Below are 22,382 nucleotides of genomic sequence, written 5' to 3'. Positions count from 1 at the left end.
ATGACCCCAACCTGGCAACCGCAGGAGTCGTGACCCAACCTGGCAACCTTGTGACCTCCACACGCCTGCACAGTTTTGTACTTCCTGTAACTTTATTGACACACGCCTGCACAGTTTTGTACTTCCTGTAACTTTATTGAGAAGGAGGGAAACGCTGTCAAGTGCAACACAAACAAGCAGGTCAAGAGGATCCTCTGCATGAACAGATCCTGGTCAAGATTAAATACAAGATAAAATAGCAATACATGAGGTAGACACCTAAAAACATACAATGTTTTAATTCAACTTCCCTAACTCCCTTTGGTCATTTCATAAAATATAAAATGTGTATAAAATGTTTCCTTAACCTTTAAAATGTAGAGAAATACATTAACAGTTGTTATGTTGTTACAAACAAACAATGGAAGGTCAAAAATGTCATATAAAAGTTTCATTTAAAAAATGAGAAAACGCTCTCAAGAAATGTTTTATGCATGGTGGTAAATTGTAGTACGTGTGGAATCCTAGTGGTTGTACACTTGATTATCCGTGTGTGTGTGTGTGTGTGTGTGTGTGTGTGTGTCACACAGCCTCAGTCTCCTCGGTGAAGGCAGGTCCAGGAGTAATCCTGATCTCTCCATACGGTTCCTCCTGCTGTACACTCAGTCTCCTGGCAGCCACGTTTTCTACAGGGAACACACACACACACACACACACAGCCATTAAACAGATCAAAAACAATATACACATATATTATTTCCACACACACGTCCACTTGGCAGCAGAGAGTGGAAGGCCACCACCACGTCCTCCTCCGACTCCGCCTCCGCCCTGCTCCTGGAGGGTAAGAGCAGAGGGGTGAGCTGGCAGGGAGAGCCCTGGGCTGGGCTGTGAGGTGTCAGCGCTGCGGTGAGGATGTTACCCTGGGGCCTTGAGCCACTCCATCTCCTCTCTCGCCAGGGGGGCCTGGGTCTCCTCTCTCCCCAGGGGGGCCTGGGCCTCCTCTCTCCCCAGGGGGGCCTGGGCCTCCTCTCTCCCCAGGGGGGCCTGGGCCTCCTCTCTCCCCAGGGGGGCCTGGGCCTCCTCTCTCCCCAGGGGGGCCTGGGCCTCCTCTCTCCCCAGGGGGGCCTGGGCCTCCTCTCTCCCCAGGGGGGCCTGGGCCTCCTCTCTCCCCAGGGGGGCCTGGGCCTCCTCTCTCCCCAGGGGGGGCTGGGCCTCCTCTGGGATGTCCATCATCCTGGACACCGACCTCCCGGACACGGACGACCTACACACACGCACACACACCCACCCATATAAACAGACATCACACACACGCGCACACACACACGTAGCACGCACACACACACACCCATATAAACACACGTCACACACACCTACCCTTGGCTCTCGGGGGGGTCCAGCAGGGAGATGTCGTGGGTGACCTCTCGGTCTGATACTTCCATCGTGAGCAGGGATGGAGCTGGAAGGACAACAGGGGAAGTATGGGATGGACAGACAGACGGACGGACGGACGGACAGACAGAGCAATCATGACTTACCTGATAAGTCAGGCTGGGATAGGCCAGACTCTGCCAGCTCCCGAAGAACCTATACACACACACACACACACACACACAGAGTAAGACCCTTCGCCTATGGAGAAGTTAACCACAGTCCATGCAGACGGCCCTCTTCAGTCCAGGCACCTCCTTTGAGCTGATCTCCTTCTCCTCCTCTCTCTCTCCATCTTCCTCGCCCCTGTCTCCCACCCTCTCCCTCTCTCTATCCGAGTCCGAGTCTGTTCCTCGCTCGCCCACCAGCAGGTCCGAGCCTAACAGAGGACTGATGATCGCCGCCTGTTGCCATAGCAGCAGGAGGTCTGGAGGGAGGGCTGTTGGGCGACAGGTGCAAAGGTCATTAAGACGTCAGAGACACGGGTCTGGAGAGATTATCATTGGAAACTGACAGTCTGGTTCAGGTATGTTGTTCCATGGTTGTGTGAGGGTTGTACTAAGGTTAGGTTATATACTGCAGAACTCACTGGAACAAGGCTTGTTGAGAAGGTCAGCAGGTGACACAATCGTCTGGGATGGAAGGCTGAAAAACATCTGGACAATACAATGCTAGGTCATACAATTGTTGTTTGTGTTATGTATGTTATTTTGAGTTTGAGTGCTTGTGTGTGTGTGTGTGTGTGTGTGTGTGTGTGTGTGTGTGTGTGTGTGTGTGTGTGTGTGTGTGTGTGTGTGTGCCCACAGGAGACTGGGTCTGTATGAGGTGATTGTCCAGCTGTCGTCTCAGTACATCCTGGGAGATCTGGGTGTGCTCGTCCATGAAGAGAAGCTGCCTCCTCCCCCTCCTCCTCCTGGTCTGGGTCCTCCCTGACGGTAGGGGCTCCTGGAGGAGGAGGGAGGAGGATCAGGGAGGAGGAGAGAGGGACAGGTGAGGGAGACTGAGAAAAAACAAAAGCAATCAAAAGTTTGTCTGAAACACACAGGAGACAGAGTGAAACACACAGGAGACGGAGTGAAACACACAGGAGACGGAGTGAAACACACAGGAGACGGAGTGAAACACACAGGAGACGGAGTGAAACACACAGGAGACGGAATGAAACACACAGGAGACAGACTGAAACACACAGGAGACGGAGTGAAACACACAGGAGACATAGTGAAACACACAGGAGACAGAGTGAAACACACAGGAGACAGAGTGAAACACACAGGAGACAGACTGAAACACACAGGAGACAGACTGAAACACACAGGAGACAGAGTGAAACACACAGGAGACAGAGTGAAACACACAGGAGACGGACTGAAACACACAGGAGACAGAGTGAAACACACAGGAGACAGAGTGAAACACACAGGAGATGGACTGAAACACACAGGAGACAGAGTGAAACACACAGGTCTCTCTCTCTCGGCAGCCACGTCTTTCCTCCTCTCCCGTCCAGGAGGGGCGCTCGGCCCCGGGGCCGCTGCAGGGGTCCTCTCCCTGGACAGAGCTGCTGGCACCTCCGTGGGTAGCCCTGATGCAGAGGGGTCCTCACTGGGAGCGACAGGGGTCTGCAGGCTGACAGCAGACAGAGGCCGTCAGTATGGTGTGTGGATGTGTGTGGGTATGGTGTGTGGATATGGTGTGTGGGTATGGTGTGTGGATGTGGTGTGTGGGTATGGTGTGTGGATGTGTGTGGGTATGGTGTGTGGATATGGTGTGTGGGTATGGTGTACACTTACATTTATGCATTTAGCAGACGCTTTTATCCAAAGCGACTTCCAAGAGAGAGCTTTACAAAGTGCACAGGTCACTGATCATAACAAGGAGATAGCCCCACTTACTCAACGGAAGCCACTTTTCCCTTCTCCTCCCGCCTTTCCTGTCCACTCTCTGGTCTCTCCTCTCTCTCTGGTCTCTCCTCTCTCTCTGGTGTCCCCCCTCTCTCCGGTCTCTCCTCTCTCTCTGGTCTCTCTGGTTTCCCCTCTCTCTCTGGTCTTTCCAGTTTCTCTGGTCTCTCCGGTCTCTCCGGTCTCTCCGGTCTCTCTTCTCTCTCTGGTGTCCCCCCTCTCTCTAGTCTCTTCGGTCTCTCTGGTTTCTCCGGTCTCTCCTCTCTCTCTGGTGTCCCCCCTCTCTCTGGTCTCTCTTCTCTCTCTGTCTCCCCTGAAACACATACTGGCTGAGTGACCTCGCCGACTCCAGCTTGAGGGGAAATTGAACACCTGTCACTCACACCTGTCACTCACACTCTGGGAAATCATCTGATTGGTCCATCAGCAGCTCAATCATGCCCTGCTCGGCATCTGTGACCACAGCAAGCTCCGCCCCTTCAAACTGCTGCAGGGGACAGGAGAGATGGAGAGAATGAAGAAGAGGAACAGCGCGTGGAGGAGGAAGGGAGAGAGAGACAGAGAGAGAGAGAGACAGAGAGAGAGAGAGAGACAGAGAGAGACACAGAGACACAGAGAGAGAGGAGAGAGAGAGAGAGAGAGAGAGAGAGAGAGAGAGAGAGAGAGAGAGAGAGAGAGAGAGAGAGAGAGAGAGAGAGAGAGAGAGAGAGAGACAGACAGACAGACAGACAGACAGACAGACAGACAGACAGACCGACAGAGAGAGAGAGAGAGAGAGAGAGAGAGAGAGAGAGAGAGAGAGAGAGAGAGGAGAGACAGAGAGAGGAGAGAGAGAGGACAGATGGATACCTGAGATGAGGGGAGGGATGCAGGGTCTCTCTCTAGCAGGGTGATAGAACCTGAAGATGCTGTCAAACCTGGAAAAGAACGAGGGATGACAACACAGAGGAGAAACATGCATGGATACTCTATTTTCTCTTTGAAACCAACTCTCTCTCCCCCTACACACCTTTTAGAGGTGACGTGCCTGGGCTGGACAGCAGGGGGCGCTCTGGAGAAACCCTTCTCATCACCTCCAGGTCCAGCTGAGGGAAGACAGAGAGACGTATCGTAAACCAAACAAAAGGACTTTCAACATTTACATTTTGAAACCTCTGCGCTTGGTTTTTATTGGCCGCCTACCTGCACCAGTGTGCCGGGGCTGGGCACCGAGATCCCAGAATGCATCTGTCCAAAAAAAGGGTCATTGGCCCACTCATGCTCCTCCATTGAGGACAGGGCATCATGGTCCAGAGCCTGTCTGCAGGGGGGGGTTAGGGTTTAGGGGGATCCATCTCTCCAGGGACTTTGTGCTTGGTGATACTGGAGGTCCATGTACCTGCCAGGGTCCTCTAGGTCGATCCTCTGGGAGGTCCTGCGCTTAGTTAGCCGGGCAACGGTGCTCTGGATTTCCTCTGAACACACACACAGCCATCAAACTCATGGTCAGGAACCATCTTTCTCAATAACCCACTCCAACTCTCTCTCCCCGTCCCTCTCTCCCTCTCTCCCTCTCCCCCTCTCTCCCTCCGTCCCTCTCTCTCCGTCCCTCTCTCCCTCTCTCTCTCTCTCAGTCTCTCTGTCTCTCTGTCTCCGTCCCTCTTTCTCCGTCTCTCTGTCTCTCTCCCGTAACTGCTCCCTCGTCCTCCCCCTAGTTTGGTCTCTGCTTACCTAGCAGCATGGCGCATTGGCGGTGATAGACAATGACGGTGCCATACTGCAGCTGCGCGGACAGGTACAGAGAGAAGCGCGGACGCGGCAGGCCTGGCCGCGGCGGCGGGACGCGCACCAGCACGTAGTCCATGATGTCATCGCTGCAGACGCAGATTTATTATCCAGTAGCTGTATGAATTGTTTACAGCTAAGAGGTATTCTGATCAATAACTGCATTTAAAAACCTGGCAGTTCCGTTAGACGTCGATATGGTTCTTACCAGGTCCGTTTAACGTTAACTTTGAGGAACTCTCTTCTTTGGATTTTGATTCCTTTCGTCGCAGCCAGCCTTACAAACAGGAGAGGCAAAAATCGCATGAGCAAGGAATTAAGAATGGGCAATACATGAGCGTTAGTTACTGGTTACTAAAAACTAGTAGGCCTATATCACATTAGCTACGCTATAGTGAAGACATTTTATTAAATACTTAAAATATATATATATATACCAACACCGTGTGTTGTGACAGTGAAAATCGTGTTTGCCATTTAGAGGGAAAATGCGTGTATTTTAACGTTGGAGTTACTTTTAAAAATTTGCTAACAGTTCCTCTTTTTATAAGGAGCAAAATTTGTTACTGGGTGCATATTGAAAAAGGTTGTCAGTGTATTCTGAAAAGCGGCTAAATCTATCAACAAAGTTGCTGATTTGGCATCACTGGGCAGACAGCCTAGATCACAGTAACCACCTCAAAACATTTGTTGTTTAGTCTACCTTTTTAACCAATCATTTACATGCATTTATCTACAAGCGCAAGTACTACACATTCACTGCAACCATGCATATTTCTCATTGGATGATGTTTTTCCCTTGGGGCATGTCCGCGCAAATGCCCTTGTTCAGTTGGCTACTATGTGAACAAGTTAAAATGGTCAGAGCCTAGCCTAATAATTAATTTAGAGCTTCAAAAAGTCGAACGAAACCATTAGTAGACTGGGATTTCAAAATATAATTCTTCATCTTCACCAGCGGAAAATTATGACTAACACATTGCCTTCAATAAGACTAAAATTAAAACGGAATACTACTGACTAAATCTTAACTAAATCAAAGAATTTTATACTAAATGTGACTTTAACCTACAGTTTTGCAGTCGCCTAAGCGACTAAAACTAAACTTTAAATTGATGTAAAAAAGTAACCAAATAGTAACAAGCTTGTCTGCCCCTTCAGAGTGACTCGGCCTAAATAACACTCAATATAGACTTTGTCGGAATAAACATCACAAAATCTCGGGAATAGATAAAGAAACGTTTCTACTAACCAAATTGTGGCGAAGCAACCCGTTTGCCGCTCCAAAACACATGGGTAATAAAACATATTTCTGATGAGATTTTGTCTGAAAGTTGAATTGACAGTTCAGATTACTCTCCTAAATGGTCTGTTGCGCAGGGACGAACAGGTGGCAGGCGAGGAAGTGACGCATTCAATTATACCTAGTTAGAGTTGTCAGTGACAAATCTCGAGAACTCACATTTGAAACATGAATTTAATACTCTCTTTGTGCTTCGTTTTATTAATTGGTGAGAAAATATTAGTTCATGAAAAAAATATATAGAGGCTAATTTAATATAGGTGTAACAACGATCAACAGTGTTTCATTTTATTTTCAGAATGTGTTCAGGGATATAGGCCTAATATAGGCTAACCTTAGGCACTAGAAAAAAATGACAAAACTAAATAAAATAAAAATTGAAAGTGGAAACGTACGATAAACGTTGAAAATGTTTGGTATCATTTCTTTATCTTTGCAGGCTCAGCTGATGTGTGGCTCACTTCCAGCTCGGTCCATTTCGGAGACCAGGGGGACAACATGACCCTCATCAGCCGGTTTGAAACAGATATCAGTACCCAAGTTACCTGGTTCCGACAGGATCTCAGCGGCAAAGTGACATTGGTGAAGTTCTTCAGCAATGCAGCCATGCAAACTCACGACCGTTATTTTGTCGCGGTTGAAGGCTCAAATATCATGTCGACGGTTACCAAAACTACCACTGAGGACTCCGGTCGATACTTTTCAGTGAGGCGTAACGGCGTGAACTTCGAGGCAGGAACTATACAGGACATCGTCGTGACAGGTAAGCCTAAGAATGTCAAATAATTCTGCACAAAAAAATGGTGCTCGATGTTGAGATGCAGCTGTTTGCAACTAGATTGCAACAAAGGTTTATGTTGGGAAAGGAAAATACATCAAAGGTTTTACGCCCAGTCTGAACACATGCACTTGTAGCCTATATAGCCTTTAAATGTAGGCTGTTTATCGATTTTGTAATTCAAAATACATTTTATATTTTTGTTGTTAGAAATATATGACTAATCATTGCCTCTCTGTCTGTGTATCTCAGACCAACTTGCCGTCCCGGTAATGCGTGTGTTCCTACAGTCGGGACCGGGGCGCGTGTTTCTTTGTGAGGTAATCGGTGCCGGGCAGGGATGGAGCGAACCATACTGGATGGGAGTTGACGGACACAACATGACAGTGGACAGCGAGACGATCAGATCGTTTGACGAAAACGGTTTGTTCACTCAATCGACCATCCTCATCCCATCATTGGCAGACGGAGTAAAGGCCGCTATGTGTGTGTGTCGTCGGGAGAGCACAGGAACCATGATCCAATCCGGTATACAAACACTAACAACCGAGAATGGTAAGAAGCTTCTGTTTTAACCATTCGTTTTGCCGTACCAAACTGACAGTTTCAAGACCGTTTGTGATGTGTTATTACTTTCAGTGATGGGTTCCTGTGATATCCTGCTGTACGTGGTTCTCCTGGCCTGCCTGCTACTTCTGCTGGCCGGCGCAGCGGCTGCTGTGCGGGCCACGAGGAGCGGGTGTGTCACCATCTAGGTTATCTCGAATCATCTGAATATTTCGCTGTAGCATGGCCTAAAATAAAATGAGATTATTAAGTAGAGATAAATGTATAATCCATAGACCTAATCGAATAATTTGCTATGTGTGGTGGTGTGTGTTCTCACATATGGCTGCTGTAGTTTAATTTCAATGAGACTGTCGTTTTAGCAGACGCACTTGAAAGGTTAGATTATAAAACACAATAATATCTGAATGCAGTCATGCAAAAAAAATGTAAAAAGAATGTGGGATAGTCTATATGAATAAATTCGTCTGTACAAAGATGAAATATGTAGCCTATAACTGAATATTGCCCACCTCCGTGCGCCTCAACAGCCTATAACAATACTATGACATATTCTATCTTCCTAATGTGTTTTATAATCTAACCTAGCCCTAAAATAGGCTACAGTATGGCTATACGATGTGCATTTTACAGATGGCGAATACAAATATGTTATGTTAGAACGGTGTTGCATTGGCAGATACATCTGTCACCATGTGAAAATAATTGTTTTTGAAATGTGAAGATGTTTATCTCTGCGGTTACACTTTAAAGCCACGTCTGGAAAATTGTCTAAGCGTCTGAGCGTAAAAGGGGTCGACGGCAGCTCTACGTTCAATGCAATATTGTATAATTTAAAGGGTTGTGATATTTCTAGCTTTCTTAAATTGTATCGTTGGAGGAAAAAACACGGTTTATGTCATGGGTTTTGTGATACCATATAGCCTGTCGTCTTGGAAATCTACAGAAAGTAACAATCTCTCTCACACATGAACACATACACACACCCTAACACTTTAAATAGTTCTAGCACAGACAAAGTTCACATTGCTGACCTATAAGCCAATATTTTGGTGTCTGTTCCCACGGGGTTTGTCGCCAGTACCATTGTGTGTGTAGGCCTATGTTAACTCGTGCACAATCACAGCGAAATTCACAACGTAGCCTATAATAATGGTCAGTAACTGTATTTTATTACCTGTTTTGATAGACCTATTGAGAACAGAAAAATTAGTAATATAGGCCTAAGACCTGCATTCCGCCAGGGAGCCAAAACCAAGCAAATTGAAAATGCAAGATGCACAGAAGCAGTGGTGTTGAAACTGGTGCATTGTCCTTTCACACGTCACACAGCGGCCCAGGAGCATGTTAAAGACAGCCTGGGGTTCTATGTGGTCAGGATACATCTAAAACCACGCGTGGAAAGTAGTCCATGTGTGAACGTAAAGGAGATTGAAGATGGTGGTGTAGCACTGCAGGTCAATGTGATGTAAAGGACGCTGGGTGTGTCTTCAACAGTTGTTTTACTGTTAGTGTTTTCTAAATCATCAAACAACTGTTGTGTCGGAAAAGAAAAAACGAGCCGTTTGTTCAGAGTTGAAGGTATGGCGTAGGACGCCTTAGCATGAACACCAAAGGGACGCTCTCCTCTAATCTGTTTAATTACTTTCTTACGGAATTATTAGGTCAAACAGTGGCTTTAGGTCACAAAATGTATGCTCTTTTTGCTCTCATAAACGCATGTTCAACTCTCATAGGTAAGTCATAATATCAGATAGGCTATAAAAATGCAATCCTATAGGCAAAATGTGTAGGCTAAATGAGATTTGATCGGAATGTATTCAATGTTGTAGAAATAATTTGAGGATTATATAAAATGTCTGTCATCAAAATGTATTATATATGTCATCATCTTTACAACTCAACGGTTTATAACCCTAACCCACAGGTTACTTTAATCTAAACTAAATGTAGGCCTACACGTTTTTCGTTTCAGCGAGTGTTGAAACAAGTTCCGTTATCTACTCTGAGGTAGGAGAGAACGTGTTCATACCATGCCACTGCGATAATAAATGTGTTTCGATACTATTGAACTGGTTACGCATCCAGCAAAACGGATCACTGGAAATCATTAACACGAATGGAGAGCGGTTCCTGACAAATGGTTTGACAAATGGTTTGACAGGACTTCAGATTTTACACGTGGACAAGTCAGACTCCGGGCGTTATTACTGCGGAGAGCAGGTCAACTATCAGGGATTCCATGGCGATGGTGTGATTTTGCATGTCGAAGGTTAGCAGTTATATAATATATAGGCAACAATTAAGAGATCAGTCATCAAACTAGCCTAAATTATGACCTTGCAGCATGTTTTAATCGTGTAATGTCTGTCTTCATTCTTAAGAGGCCTCGTCAATGGCTAACCACAGTCCTAAAGCTATTTTGCTGACTGAGGACCAAAGCAATGAACAGGAAATAAATGATTTGGATGATGACATTGGAGAAAGGCACCACAGATTGCGTTGCGTTGTAAACGGGCTCAGCTCACCAACGGTCACAATTCAATTCCTGTCGTCAAAGGGAGCGAAATCTGAGGGACAAACATGGACATCGTTGATGAAGAATAACCAGTAAGACGATTTTTTGTTCGTCAATAGATTGAACCCATATGTCTATCAATATTGTCCTACACCCATAAATTGTTTTAGCTGACCATCATGTCTTTTTTAGATATTCTGTACTAAGTGCATATACGGTGAGATCAGTTTGGTACCGAGGCAGAAATGAAGATCATAAATATTACGGGAGAGAGGAGACTGAAGAAGGTTGGAATGTGACAGCGTGGTGGTGCGAAGTTCAAACTGGAAAGAACCGCACACTGAAAAGCAACGAAACTCTTCTTTTCCAACAGTCACACCCTGGTCAGAAACACACTTCCTCCTTTGTACACCTTTGTATACTCATGAAGACAGATATGATTGGGATTTTTTTTCATGAGGCATAATCTTGTTTGTCTTTTCAGACGTGTGTTTGCCTTTACTGAATTCAGCTGTGGCAGTTGCAGGGCTGTGTGTGGTGTTCATCATCATTATCACAGCTCACGCAGTTTGGAGCATGCGTCAAGGTAACCATGACTACAAGTACTCCAATGTGTAGAACGCCACATTAACGGGCAGTGACTGAAATTTGTTGTGTCTTACAAAACTGTGGACTTCAGGTACAGCTGTTCCACAGGATCAAGGTTCTCCCATGCATGACCTTCAGGTGAATACTAAACCATTCACAATGTACATGACGCATCTACTGAGACAAAGTCTTCTGTGGGAATCTAATACAATCTAATTAATAGATCAAATCTAATTTTCAGGCAGATGTGACGTACGCCAGTGTAATGTTCAACCAATCAGCTGGGCCAGGAAGAAGACAGCATTACGAACCAGTAGTCAACCCTGAAGACGATCAGCAATACACTGTTCTCAGATACAGCCAGAAGTGAACAGAGTTCAGCACCCTCATTTAAACACAAACTACACTTAAGCAAAATGATCAAAGAAAACCCACCTGTATGCAAATCCAGGGGCCTTAAGCAGATTTTTATTTTAATTTTAATTAAGGGTGAGGTGGCTGAGCAGTTAGGGAATTGGCCTAGTAATCAGAAGGTTGCCGGTTCGATTCCCCGCCGTGCCAAATGACGTTGTGTCCTTGGGCAAGGCACTTCCCCCTACTTGCCTCGGGGGGAATGTCCCTGTACTTACTGTAAGTCGCTCTGGATAAGAGCGTCTGCTAAATGACTAAATGTAAATGTATCAGAAAGTGTGTTTACCTGAGGCACAGATTGCGGGGCCTGGATCTGGGTCAGGGCATCGTTCTGGGGAAGCAGTGTAGCCACCGTGGAGACTGATCTAGCCCCAGGCCTCTTACAGGCTGGAGGAGGGCCAGGGGACAGAATTAGATCCAAGTACAATAGGCTGATGCTGCCAAAATGTGGAGAATAACCACAGTGTCTGAACGCCTGCTTCGTACCTCGAGATTGACAAAGCCGAAACCACGGTAACTTTCCTTGTCATCAGTCACGACACGGATGCTTGAGGTCAGACCAGATCTGTCGGGCCTCTCGATTCTCAGAAGCCCTCTGATCCGTTTCCATCCCTTGCGCAAGATTTTTCTTTTCCCGCCATTTCTTTTTAATCTCTCAAAAGTTTTTTTTCGAAAATATTGTGCAACCTTTCTAAAAAAAAAAAATCTCTCACCACACACAGTGAAAGGAGAGGAGAACAAAGAAGTCTGGAAAAGAAGATTAAAGCAGAGCAGAACACAATAGAGTACAGTAGAATATAGTAAAGTCCTCATCTTCAAGTACTGAATTATGCCAAATTTTTTTTTTCAAAAATATTTTTTCAACCCTTAAAAAACAAACAAAAAAAAACGAACGTTTTTTCTTTTCATTTTATTATTCTGAACCAATAAAGTAATAAGGTAAACTTGCACTGCTGTTCCGTCAATGCCAACTCAGTTCCGGGTCATGTGTGGAAAATGAACGTTTATTCTAACGTAAACAAATCAGTTTGGCAGACAAATAAACACAAACAAAGTGAGCACACAAACAGTTATAATACAAAAATTACAACTGGAAATATAACACAAGAATTTGAGTCTACATTGATGTACCCCCTCTCTTGTTTACTTTGTAGTAAGTATAGCAGAGAGATGTAGAAAAAAACAAAAAACAAACAAACGTAATACACTTTGAAATGTCACAGCTCCTAGAAGAGAGTAGCTTAGTGACTGGATGGTGGCTGGTCTTCCAGACATGAAGTCTGCTTTCCACCCTCACTCTGTACCCAGAGAGGAGGAGGGCACAGGGGTACAGAGAGAGAGAGAGAAGGGGGTATATGTGTGGGTGGAGGTACAGAGAGGGAGAGAGAGAGAGAGAGGGGGGATGTGTGGGTGGAGGTACAGAGAGAGAGAGAGGGGGGGGGATGTGTGGAGGTACACTGATCACAGCAGCCTCCCTCTGCACTCTGTTGATCCACAACAGCAGAGTAGCTCCTTGCCCTCCACACTGCCCACCTCGTAGTTGTAGTCCCAGGTGAGCTCTGTGCCTGCACGGATACGCCTGAACACACACACGCGCACACACACACGGTCAAAATCGGTATACAAATGCTCCATTCTTAATCAACTCTACTGAAGAGCAACACAGTTCCAGTATTGTATCACATATTTCAACCAAGAAACTGACGACTGTTTAAGTCTTGAGTTGTGCGCTTGCTGACTCACTTGCTGGCGAAGAAAGCCACCCAGGGGAAGCGCAGGTCGTGTGTGTCCACAAACACATTCTGGACAAACAGGTTGGGGCTGCAGCTATGCTGTTAGGCAGAACACAGGGAGAACCATCAGCGAACACAGATTTAGAAAACAAACATTCCCAGATATTACAAACCAGAAATCCCCAGTCTGGTGGACGTCTGGGACAAGAGACTCACGTTGAGGTAACGTCCTAGGTTGCCCTCCAGCTTGGCATCGATGATGTAGCAAGACTCTTCACCGTCAAAGAACTGACGAGTGTTCTGGGGGCCGCTGTCCCCCGCACCTCCCCCCTGGCTCTGGGGCCCCCCAGCCTGCACCCCAGGCCCCGCCCCCGCCACACTGGGGCCGTGCTTCACCATCATGCTGTGGGAGCCCTTGAGGGCGATGCCCCGCGTGGACTTCACCGCCACCTGCCGCTTCACCACTCCTGAGGCAGGAGGGGGAGGCGGGAGAGGGAGGCAGGACTCGTTAGGGAAGACAGAAGAGCTGACGTAGCGTGTTCTCTAGCCCTCCTCGTCACACACACACTCAACCCCCCCCCCCTCTTCCTCCTCACCTTGGATCGTCTTCTCCCTCTCCTTGTCGTCCGATCCCGAGCTGATGGTCTGAACGTCATCGCTGTCAGACAGAGTCATCACTTCCTGTTTCTTCCCGCCCTCCTACCACAGAGACACAACATCAAGATCAAGCAAACACTTCAAAACAGTCCATCCAACAGAAAGCTGAACTAAGGATCATCTCTGGATCCCCTCTCACCGTCTTCTCCAGCTTCAGGCCCTCCATCTTGACGGCGGTCTGAGAGGTGGAGGGTTGGCTGGTCAGCCAGGACGCCACCTTGCTCTTCCCCGTCTCCTCCAGCAGGTGGGGGGACTTCCTGTCCTCTGGCCCCCCTGCCGAGGCACTGACCCCATCTTTACTGTCCTGGCTCCCTGGACACAGAGAGAGACAGAGAGAGAGACAGAGAGAGAGAGAGAGACAGAGACAGAGAGAGAGATAGAGAGAGAGAGAGAGAGAGATGAGGAGGAGGGAGAGTAGAGACTTGAAGAGAACAATTCTCCTTTACATGAAGCTGCAGCGAGTACACACACACCCCCACACACACCCCACACACCTTCCTTGATGCCCTTGGCCTGCCTGCGTGTGGTGTAACTCCTCCACACAGAGTTGGTGCTGTGGTAGGGGTCCTTCTTGAACGTGTCGTCTGAACTGTCGCTCTCGTCGTTAGAGTCATCCTCTCCGTTGCTGTCGCCGTCCTTGGAGGAGTCGTCATTATCTGAGGGAGGAGAGAGGAAGAACCACCATGTTAGCTCTGGTCAGCTCTCTCCCGCCATCTAGCTTTCTGATGATGACCCAGTGTGACCTCTGACCTTTGGCCTTTGCCCTGGAGCGGTCGGGCTTACTGCCGGGCTTGTTGAGGCCCAGGCTGGTGGAGAGAGACACCTTCAGCCGGCTGAGATCCACCCCGCTGCCATCGCTGTCCGAGCAGTGGGCCTCGCTCTCGTAGCCCTCCTTGAAGTTCTCCACACTCTCGATGTGGTCCAGGTTGGCGAAGTACTCGTCCCCCATCTCCAGGCCCTCCTTGTCCGCAAAGTCGTCAGTCAGGATCTTACCTGTCGACCCGCCGTTGAGGAAGGAGGAGGAAAAAGGGGTGGGGAGGATAAAAGTTAAATGACACCAACCTCCCCCGCCTCCCCCCCACGCCTCTCCCCTGCCTCCCCCGCCTCCCCCATCTCTCCCCTGCCTCCCGCATCTCTCCCCTGCCTCCCGCATCTCTCTCCCTGCCACGCCCACCTCTCTCCCTCTCTCTCCCTGCCTCCCCCATCTCTCCCCTGCCTCCCCCACCTCTCTCCCTGCCTCGCCCACCTCCCCCATCTCTCTCCCCGCCTCCCCCATCTCTCTCCCCGCCTCCCCCATCTCTCTCCCCGCCTCCCCCATCTCTCTCCCTGCCCCCGCGCTCCTCCTCACCGGCGTAGATGCAGACGAAGGAGCCCTTGGCCACATCGTCCAGACAGCGGATGCCCCAGCCCTTGTTCTGGGTCTTAAAGAGCTGCAGGCAGACCTGCAGGCCGTGCTGCACCAGCCGGTTGGTGCACATCTCTGCGCAGCACTTACAGCGCTTGTTACACTCGTAGATCCTGGTGGGGACGGGGGCGAGAGGGAAGGAAAATCAAACACACTCTCTGACGCTCCACAGGCTTAAGGTACGACTCTGCATGTGACATGGTGCACTGGTTTGGAATGGCGGAGGCCCTGCATGTGTGTGTAGTGTGTGTGTGTCTCACCCTGTGGGCAGACACTCCTCCAGCCTCTTGTTCAGGTACCCAGCGTGGGGGTTCGGCTGCGCCCCCGGGGTGCAGGCGCTGGCCTGGAGCGTCAGCTGGTGACAGGCACACTTGGACCTGCAGAGGAGGCACAGGGTCAAGGGTCAACAGAGGGGCAACACAGGCCAGCGGACCAGGGGGTCAAAGTTCAAGGGGGGGGGGGGGGGGTCAAGGGTACTGACTTGTCCCTGCAGCCGTCGGTGCAATCACAGCCCACCAGGAACTGTGGGCTGGTGTTGATGAAGACACCGTCCTCTGGGATACGTTCCTTACCTGGAGAACAGCACAGTCTGGTCACACACTCTCTCACACCACAACACTCTCTCACACCAACCCTGTCTCCCCCTCCCAGACTTACTGTAGGCCACACTGGGCGGGGGGGTGATGTCGATCTCGTTGACGCAGGACAGAGGGATGTCTTCCTTGCCCTTGGTGATGTCTCGGATGTAGTAGAAGGGCTCCTGGGGCTGGAAGCGCCGGTCCACCAGCACGTAGGGGTCCAGGCAGAACATCTCCAGGAAGATGAAGTCACAGTGGGTCTGGAACAGGTAGCGCTGGATCTCCGCCATGTTGCGCAGACACAGGCCACATGGGGCTTTGTAGATCACATGGAACGACACCTGGACGGGCGTGGGAGGAGCTGGTCAGCCGTCAATCAATTCTTGTAATAAAGAGTTGAGACCCGTCTCCATGATCTCTTGATTATCCCTACCTGAACTATATCCCTCCCTCCCTCTCTCTCCCCCTCCCTCCCTCCCTCCCTCCCTCCCACCCTCTCTCCCTCCCCCTCTCTCCCTCCCCCTCCCTCTCTCCCTCCCTCCCACCCTCTCTCTCCCACCCTCTCTCCCTCCCTCCCTCCCTCCCCCCTCCCTCCTAGGCAGTGCTGTTGTGCAGTGAGCCCCGCCTTACCTTGCGGTTAATTTTCCGTCGACCAGTCAGGCGCCTGTAGTCGTACAGCAGGGGGATGAGCAGGGGGTTCTTGCCCCTGTGGAAGTCCGGCCGGGGGGGGCGGATGCGGTTGAGGCAGGCCGGCTGGCAGGCGTGGGGGAGGTAGAACACACGGTCCTTGGGGGCCCGGTAGGAAGACTCTTGGGGGATGCGGTCGCTGACAACCAGGTGGGGGGTCATCACAGGGACGGCGGGTGGGGCCAAGGGGGGCGGGGCCACGGGGGTCTGGGCCACGGGGGGCGGGGCCACGGGGGGCGGGGCCACGGGGGGCGGGGCCACGGGGGTCTGGGCCACGGGGGGCGGGGCCACAGGGGGCGGGGCCACAGGGGGCGGGGGAGGAGGAGCCGGAAGCTGCAGGGGCTGTATGGGGTGATGGACCTGGGGGAGGGGGGTCAGGATCTGGGTCGTACCTGGTTTGAGGACAAACACTCTGTGGGACGAGAGACAGAGAGAGTGGAGGCTTGTAAGAAGTCAGTCGTATGCTCCGCAGGCTGGTGGTGGTGGGAGTGGCTTTACTGGTGGTGGTGAGTGTCTGCTCACCTGGAGGGGCTGTTCGGGAGCACTGTGGCCATAGGAGTGGGCGTGATCTTATTCCCCACTCCTCCGGGAGAAGGGACAAACTGGGGGGAAGTCTTCTTAGTCATCTGTTTGTTACTGAGAGAAAGAGACTCTTGTTTAGAGGGAGGATGTGTGCTAAACTCCTGTCTCCTGTGTGACTTCAGTCTAGGTTCTGGAGTTCCAGTCAGCTGAGTGTAGAGAGGAATGCCAGATAAGAAATAGGACTCAGGAATAATAAGACACAAACGTTGGTCTGCTGCAAAGTCTCTGAGCTTCAGAGGTGTGACAATGTCATCTGTATCATATGTTCATTTGGAATTCATATTTATGATCAATCAGGATATTCTTGATCCATACATCAAGACCTCATGACTCACCCCTCACCCTGGCTCCCCCTCACCCTGGCCTCATCTCCTGGGTGAGGTTCAGACACCTCTGTCTGCAGTCCACCTGTGATGTCTACCTGCTCCTGCACCACCTCATCCACCTGCATCACCTCCACCTTCTCTCCATCCACCTGCACCTCCTCCACCTGCTCTCCATCCACCCGCACCTCCTCAGCCTGCACCTCCTCAGCCTGCTCCTCATCCACCTGCACTTCCTCCACCTGCTCTCCATCCAGCTGCTTAGACCTGACTGGCTGGCTAGTAGTAACAGTTATTTACCACACATGAAAAAAGAACACAAAGAAGTGTAGGTCCATAGCTACTCCCAAACACTGAGCCAAGTGACTGTCCTCCTGTGTGTTACTCACTCAATCCACCCAGGGCCGATGGGCTGTGAGCGTGTGGTGGTGGAGGGGGGGTTCAGGGGCGTCCCGGAGGTCCCCTCACTGGTGTACTGCACCACTGGGCCCTTGGCCCTTACAGCACCTACACACACACACACACACACACACATCAGGCCCACTGTGCTACTGTGTGATTGGGGAGTGTCTGTGTTGTTGTTGTGTGGGGTGGATAGTGTGTGTGTAGGGGTGTAGAGAGAGAGTGTGTGTGTGTGTGTGTTACCCATGTTGGGCCTGGTCCTCTGCTGGCCTGCCAGCTTCTTCTCCTGGGAGTTGGCCGTGTTCATCTTCAGGTTGAACATGGGCTCCAGGCGCGTGGAGCCCCTGTAGATCCACTCACTCCTCTTGTCATCCTGACGAGAGCAGCACCACACATTACCACCAGGGGGCACTCAACCCCAGTATAATACCTCCATCCGGAGTTGAAGGAATCAAGGCCAGGTCAATCTAAAATGATCTATAGCAGCCATGTTCCCGACCCGAATCTCTTTCTCCTCCAGTACCTCAAACCAACGTAAATCACGAAAAAACATTGACAGATTTCCAGCACACGCAGAAGGTTTGATACGCCCGGCTGTGATGTCATACCAGGAAGAGGATCTTGACGAGGCTCCCGTCCACCTCGTCCACACGGCTCCTCCACCAGGTTCCCTCCCACTCCGTCTTAATGACCTGCCCCGCCTTCAGCAGAACCATGGGCCTGTTGGGGTACGCCGTTATGTACTCCTCGATGAAGTCCCTGCACGACGCGTCCTCGATGTCCTCCCAGGTCCGCTTCACTGGGAGAGGGGTGGGGGGAGGAGGGAGGTTTTACTGTGCTGAGGTGTAGCTTGTCTGAGGAGGAAGAGGAAGAGGAGTCTTACGTGGTCTGCAGACAGGGTACAGCTCTGGCAGGGTCACATATGAAGCATAACCATCGTCGAAGAAGATCAGGAACCTGTAAATAAACACAGTTTTTCACCTCATGAAGGCTTGAGAGTGTGTGCCTTGCTGACCATGTCGGAGGGTTTGGATTGTTTACCACACCTCTCCACTCACCTCATGCGATTCTTGTTGTTGGGCATCTCTGCCACGATGCCAGCGTACAGCCATACCTGGTTCCCATCCTTGTACTTGGCGACCACGCGGGCGCCCACATACAGCCTCTCCAGGGTGGGGTGGTAGTCGAACGCCACATGGTTACCTGACAGCAGGCTCTTGCCCTTGTTCTCAAACTTCACCTTGTACTTCAAACCGCTCCCTGCACACAGGGAAGGAAAGGAAGGGTCGTTCTCTCAAATGTAACGTCACGTACAGATAAATATTCTATTATTGGGAGTCAGGTGGCTGAGCGGTTAGGGAATCGGGCTAGTAATCAGAAGGTTGCCAGTTCGATTCCCGGCCGTGCCAAATGACGTTGCGTCCTTGGGCAAGACACTTCACCCTACTTGCCTCGGGGGGAATGTCCCTGTACTTACTGTAAGTCGCTCTGGATAAGAGCGTCTGCTAAATGACTAAATGTAAATGTAAACTTCACATGCCACGGATGTGTGTCTGTGTGGGTGTGTCTGTGTGTGTGTGTTGAGAATGCGTACAAATGATCACATGTCCTACCGACAGGGCTGATGGCGATGAGAGTGCCTCTGTGCCAGGTTTTAGTGCGTTTCTTTCCCAGAATGCTCATCTCCACCAGGAGCTCGTCCTCCTTCAGGGAGGGGTTGGGCTGCGTGGCCGGGCCGCCAGGAGCCTGGTACATCACCACCGCCGGCAGGTGCATCCTGGAGGACTGGACCACGGCTGGAGGACAGAAACCACACACACACACACGGGTAAGCTTGTCCTCTCATCTCAAGGTCGTCTGAGGGATAGTTTGATAGGATGCAGTACAGTAGATCATGAGTGATGTTGGTGTGCCTTCCCACCTGACTGTATAGTGGGTTTAGACGGTACAGCGGTGGTGGGGGTCTTGTTGACCATCTGCACCAGTGTCTGGACCTGCTGGGACGACCTCTGGATGGCTGCGGATGCCTCCTGAAACTGACACACATTTAAAACAACCACAGAACAGGGGTCCATTTTGATTTCAGTTCATTTTGAGAGTGTGTTCTCATGGTGGCAGGTCTCTGTTCTTACTGCTGCATCCTTGACAGGAGTCACAGGCGTCTTAGGCGGCACTACTGTATACAGAGGGGGAACACAGAGGAACACAGATCAGAACAACTCCCTCTTTCGCACAAACCTAACATTGGTGAACCCGGCACTAGTATGAAACGGCCCAGGCATACGTACAGCAGCCCACAGCGATGACGTCATCGTCCTCGTCGTCATCGATCTCGATGACCTCCAAGGGTTTCCTCTCTCCTCCGACTCCTCCCTCATCCTCGGAGCTGCTCTCCCTGTAGACCAGCCCCCTCTGGCCATAGGCCCGCTTCACCAGGGACGCACACTCCTGGATGGACCTGCTCAGACAGATGGGAGTGCAATGACGCCAACACCCTGAACTGGGATGGTTCTAGAACCACTGTACCGTTAGAGGGTGTTAATGTTAAACATTATTGCTGTCGTATCGTTTTCTTCACTGCATTTCAGGCATTCACAGACTAAAAGACCATGTTTATAATTATTCAGACTCTACATTTAGGGGGGCCACGCTTGTTGCCCCCTCCCCCATTGAACTACCCAAAACATTGAGCTACTTCAGAGTCTAGACCCAGACAGTCTACTCACTGGTTGGCGTTGTCCAAGAGCGATTCAACGGTAGCCTTCTCTTTCTCCCGCTGCTCCACCCAGTCCTTCAGCTCAGCCAGCTGGGCTTTCCTCTGTCTCACCGCCTCACTTCTCTCCACCTCGTCGTCTATCCACTTCCTAAGCTCGTCCAAGGAGACACCCAGCTCCTCCTCCAGGCCCGAATCCCAACCCTCCACCTCCATACTGAGAGAGACGGAGAGATAGCGAGACCGTGGAGAGAGAGAAGAGCGGTAGTTGATGGACAGGGCTACACGATAGCTACATTGCTTGCTTGCAAAGTACGAAGATGCAGTACGGAGCAATTTGGTTAAAACAAGTATTCTTATGTTCAAGGGATACTTTTCTAAACGATGTGATTGGTTAACTCGTATGCTAGCATTGACCATACTGTGTTTTTTTGTGGTTTGGTTTGAACGTAGTTTTACTATCACGTTCAATCGAACATTTGAAGATGTGCAAAAACTTTATCATATGACCCATCATCTATATATTTACCACTATTGACACCATACAATAGAAATGGTCACAAATCTACACACGATGTAAACACACAAACTACATCCACCAGGATTGTTGCTACCAGTGCCAGGGAACCTACAGCGTAAACTAGCAGGTACAAATACAGCACGCTAGAACTAGCGGAGCGCGTATTTCTGAAAAGTGTAAAGCCAGGTAATGTGCGGCCACCACTTAGTCTGCAAGCGGTCTAACCAAACATAAAAACAAATGTGCACTACGCTTCAACACGGAGTCGATTACCAACTTGCAAGACATGTTGCTTACCGAGTGCTTGTACTTGTGCCTGCTAGCATAATAAGCTAGCGAAATAGACTGGCTAGCCAGCTAGTAGCAAGTTTGTTTCACTAGTAGCGGGACAAAGTTAGCCAACGCTTGCAAGCTTTTAGAAAGTATCTTCTCTAGTTCAATTACGTGTCATCTAGGAGTTGAATGCATGCCTTTAAAATACGTATGGCGGTTGATCACAAGTTGAACACTTACTCATCTGCAGCATCCATTCCACAAGCCTCCATAGATAGGTTACATATTCTTCTGTTGATGCTGTGGTTGATTGCAACCAAGCATTACCGCCATCTCCTGTTCGGGGGGTGTTTTATTTGAATTTTTTTACTATTACCCCTCACCCAAGTTTCTCGAAGTAAGGTCTACTTAGAGCCATAGAAAAACATGCTTATGTTAGATACTAGACCTACAGTCTAGCTCTAACTGCGTTTCGAATCAAACAAGCTATAATCTTACGATAAACTTTATCTAAAGCTAGCTATATGAAATACTACTAATAACAATTGATATGTGGTGGTAAAAATATGAACAAATGAAGGATTTTCATCAATTTACCAGCTAACTTGCTTCGGAGACACTGAAAATGAATGGGGTTGAATGGTGTAAAACGCAATGTTTGGAACTACAGGTCGCATGTGACACGCTTTACTTCCGCATTCCTCAATAACAATGGGAGTCTATGGAAGTGTCGCAACTCTCTTTTTCTATGGCTCTGGGTATTTAGTCTTTTTTTTTTTTTTTTCTGGGTCTACTTATCTCCTTTCGGCTGCTGGTGGTGTTTCTGGTTGTTCCCTCAGTATGCCTGTGGCTCGTCCAATAATTGTACATAGTGGGACAAGTTATCTCTTACTTCTCAGAGTGAGAAACACAAGGTGTTGGGTGATAAATGGTTGAAATGCGTGAGTCTCAAGGCGAATGCAGTGGGTCGTTACCGGAAACTATCCCGTGATAGTGAAACCATCTTCCAAAGACACTCGAAATGTGAGTGTCTTTGCTTTGCTTTGTGGAAGGGCAGGTGTTGTAACATCTCTGTAACTAATCCTTAAATGTGAGCTTTCACACAAAATAAATAATTGACCCCTCACCACCATCACAAAAAAAGCTCTTTACACAAACTCTAATGTAAATTTCTAATTTTGATCTCAAATTTGTCAAAAAGGTTAGACATAATTGACAGGTATCTAATGGTGGACACTTATTATGAAGATGTTAAACCGTAATGAC

At 49.4% G+C, this 22,382-nt stretch overlaps 2 protein-coding genes across 2 annotated transcripts; both read right to left on the bottom strand.

The window, feature by feature from the left end:
• Positions 1-132: 132 nt before the first annotated feature.
• Positions 133-6,386, bottom strand: LOC136943855 (meiotic recombination protein REC8 homolog). Its single transcript, XM_067237339.1, has 18 exons — positions 6,331-6,386; positions 5,287-5,355; positions 5,025-5,167; positions 4,693-4,768; positions 4,497-4,614; positions 4,324-4,399; positions 4,164-4,231; positions 3,711-3,801; positions 3,309-3,627; positions 2,877-3,018; positions 2,218-2,358; positions 2,003-2,069; positions 1,668-1,852; positions 1,521-1,569; positions 1,360-1,441; positions 902-1,246; positions 755-810; positions 133-665 (listed from the first exon to the last, which is right to left on the bottom strand). The coding sequence occupies exons 1-18, from the start codon at positions 6,384-6,386 to the stop codon at positions 562-564; spliced, it is 2,187 nt and encodes a 728-aa protein (XP_067093440.1). The 3' UTR covers positions 133-561.
• Positions 6,387-12,693: 6,307 nt separating this feature from the next.
• Positions 12,694-21,388, bottom strand: setdb1b (SET domain bifurcated histone lysine methyltransferase 1b). Its single transcript, XM_067237690.1, has 25 exons — positions 21,357-21,388; positions 20,337-20,540; positions 19,899-20,068; positions 19,743-19,786; positions 19,532-19,646; positions 19,224-19,406; positions 18,669-18,870; positions 18,494-18,567; positions 18,219-18,409; positions 17,854-17,983; positions 17,598-17,715; positions 16,826-16,939; positions 16,595-16,715; positions 16,247-16,510; positions 15,696-15,957; positions 15,520-15,610; positions 15,299-15,415; positions 14,982-15,151; positions 14,384-14,626; positions 14,128-14,289; positions 13,773-13,945; positions 13,573-13,675; positions 13,193-13,443; positions 12,987-13,075; positions 12,694-12,822 (listed from the first exon to the last, which is right to left on the bottom strand). The coding sequence occupies exons 1-25, from the start codon at positions 21,386-21,388 to the stop codon at positions 12,705-12,707; spliced, it is 3,741 nt and encodes a 1,246-aa protein (XP_067093791.1). The 3' UTR covers positions 12,694-12,704.
• Between the last annotated feature and the right edge of the window lie 994 nt (positions 21,389-22,382).

The sequence above is a fragment of the Osmerus mordax genome, chromosome 6 (assembly GCF_038355195.1).
Source record: "Osmerus mordax isolate fOsmMor3 chromosome 6, fOsmMor3.pri, whole genome shotgun sequence".
NCBI classification, from domain to species: Eukaryota; Metazoa; Chordata; class Actinopteri; order Osmeriformes; family Osmeridae; genus Osmerus; species Osmerus mordax.
The sequence above is the reverse complement of the archived record's forward strand: the minus strand, read 5'-3'. Positions and strand labels throughout refer to the sequence as shown.

What these genes read in the sequence shown, in the direction of transcription:
- LOC136943855 (XM_067237339.1), bottom strand. Translation starts at nt 6,386, where the DNA reads ATGTTTTATTACCCATGTGTTTTGGAGCGGCAAACGGGTTGCTTCGCC. An exon ending in AGGCACGTCACCTCTAAAAG is followed by an intron (nt 4,232 to 4,323) that starts GTGTGTAGGGGG and finishes GTTCTTTTCCAG; the next exon opens with GTTTGACAGCATCTTCAGGT. An exon ending in CTGCCGAGAGAGAGAGACCT is followed by an intron (nt 2,359 to 2,876) that starts GTGTGTTTCACT and finishes CTCCTCCTCCAG; the next exon opens with GAGCCCCTACCGTCAGGGAG.
- setdb1b (XM_067237690.1), bottom strand. Translation starts at nt 21,388, where the DNA reads ATGGAGGCTTGTGGAATGGATGCTGCAGATGA. An exon ending in ATCGGCCCTGGGTGGATTGA is followed by an intron (nt 16,940 to 17,597) that starts GTGAGTAACACA and finishes TCTTTCTCTCAG; the next exon opens with TAACAAACAGATGACTAAGA. An exon ending in CTCCCGAACAGCCCCTCCAG is followed by an intron (nt 16,716 to 16,825) that starts GTGAGCAGACAC and finishes CTCGTCCCACAG; the next exon opens with AGTGTTTGTCCTCAAACCAG.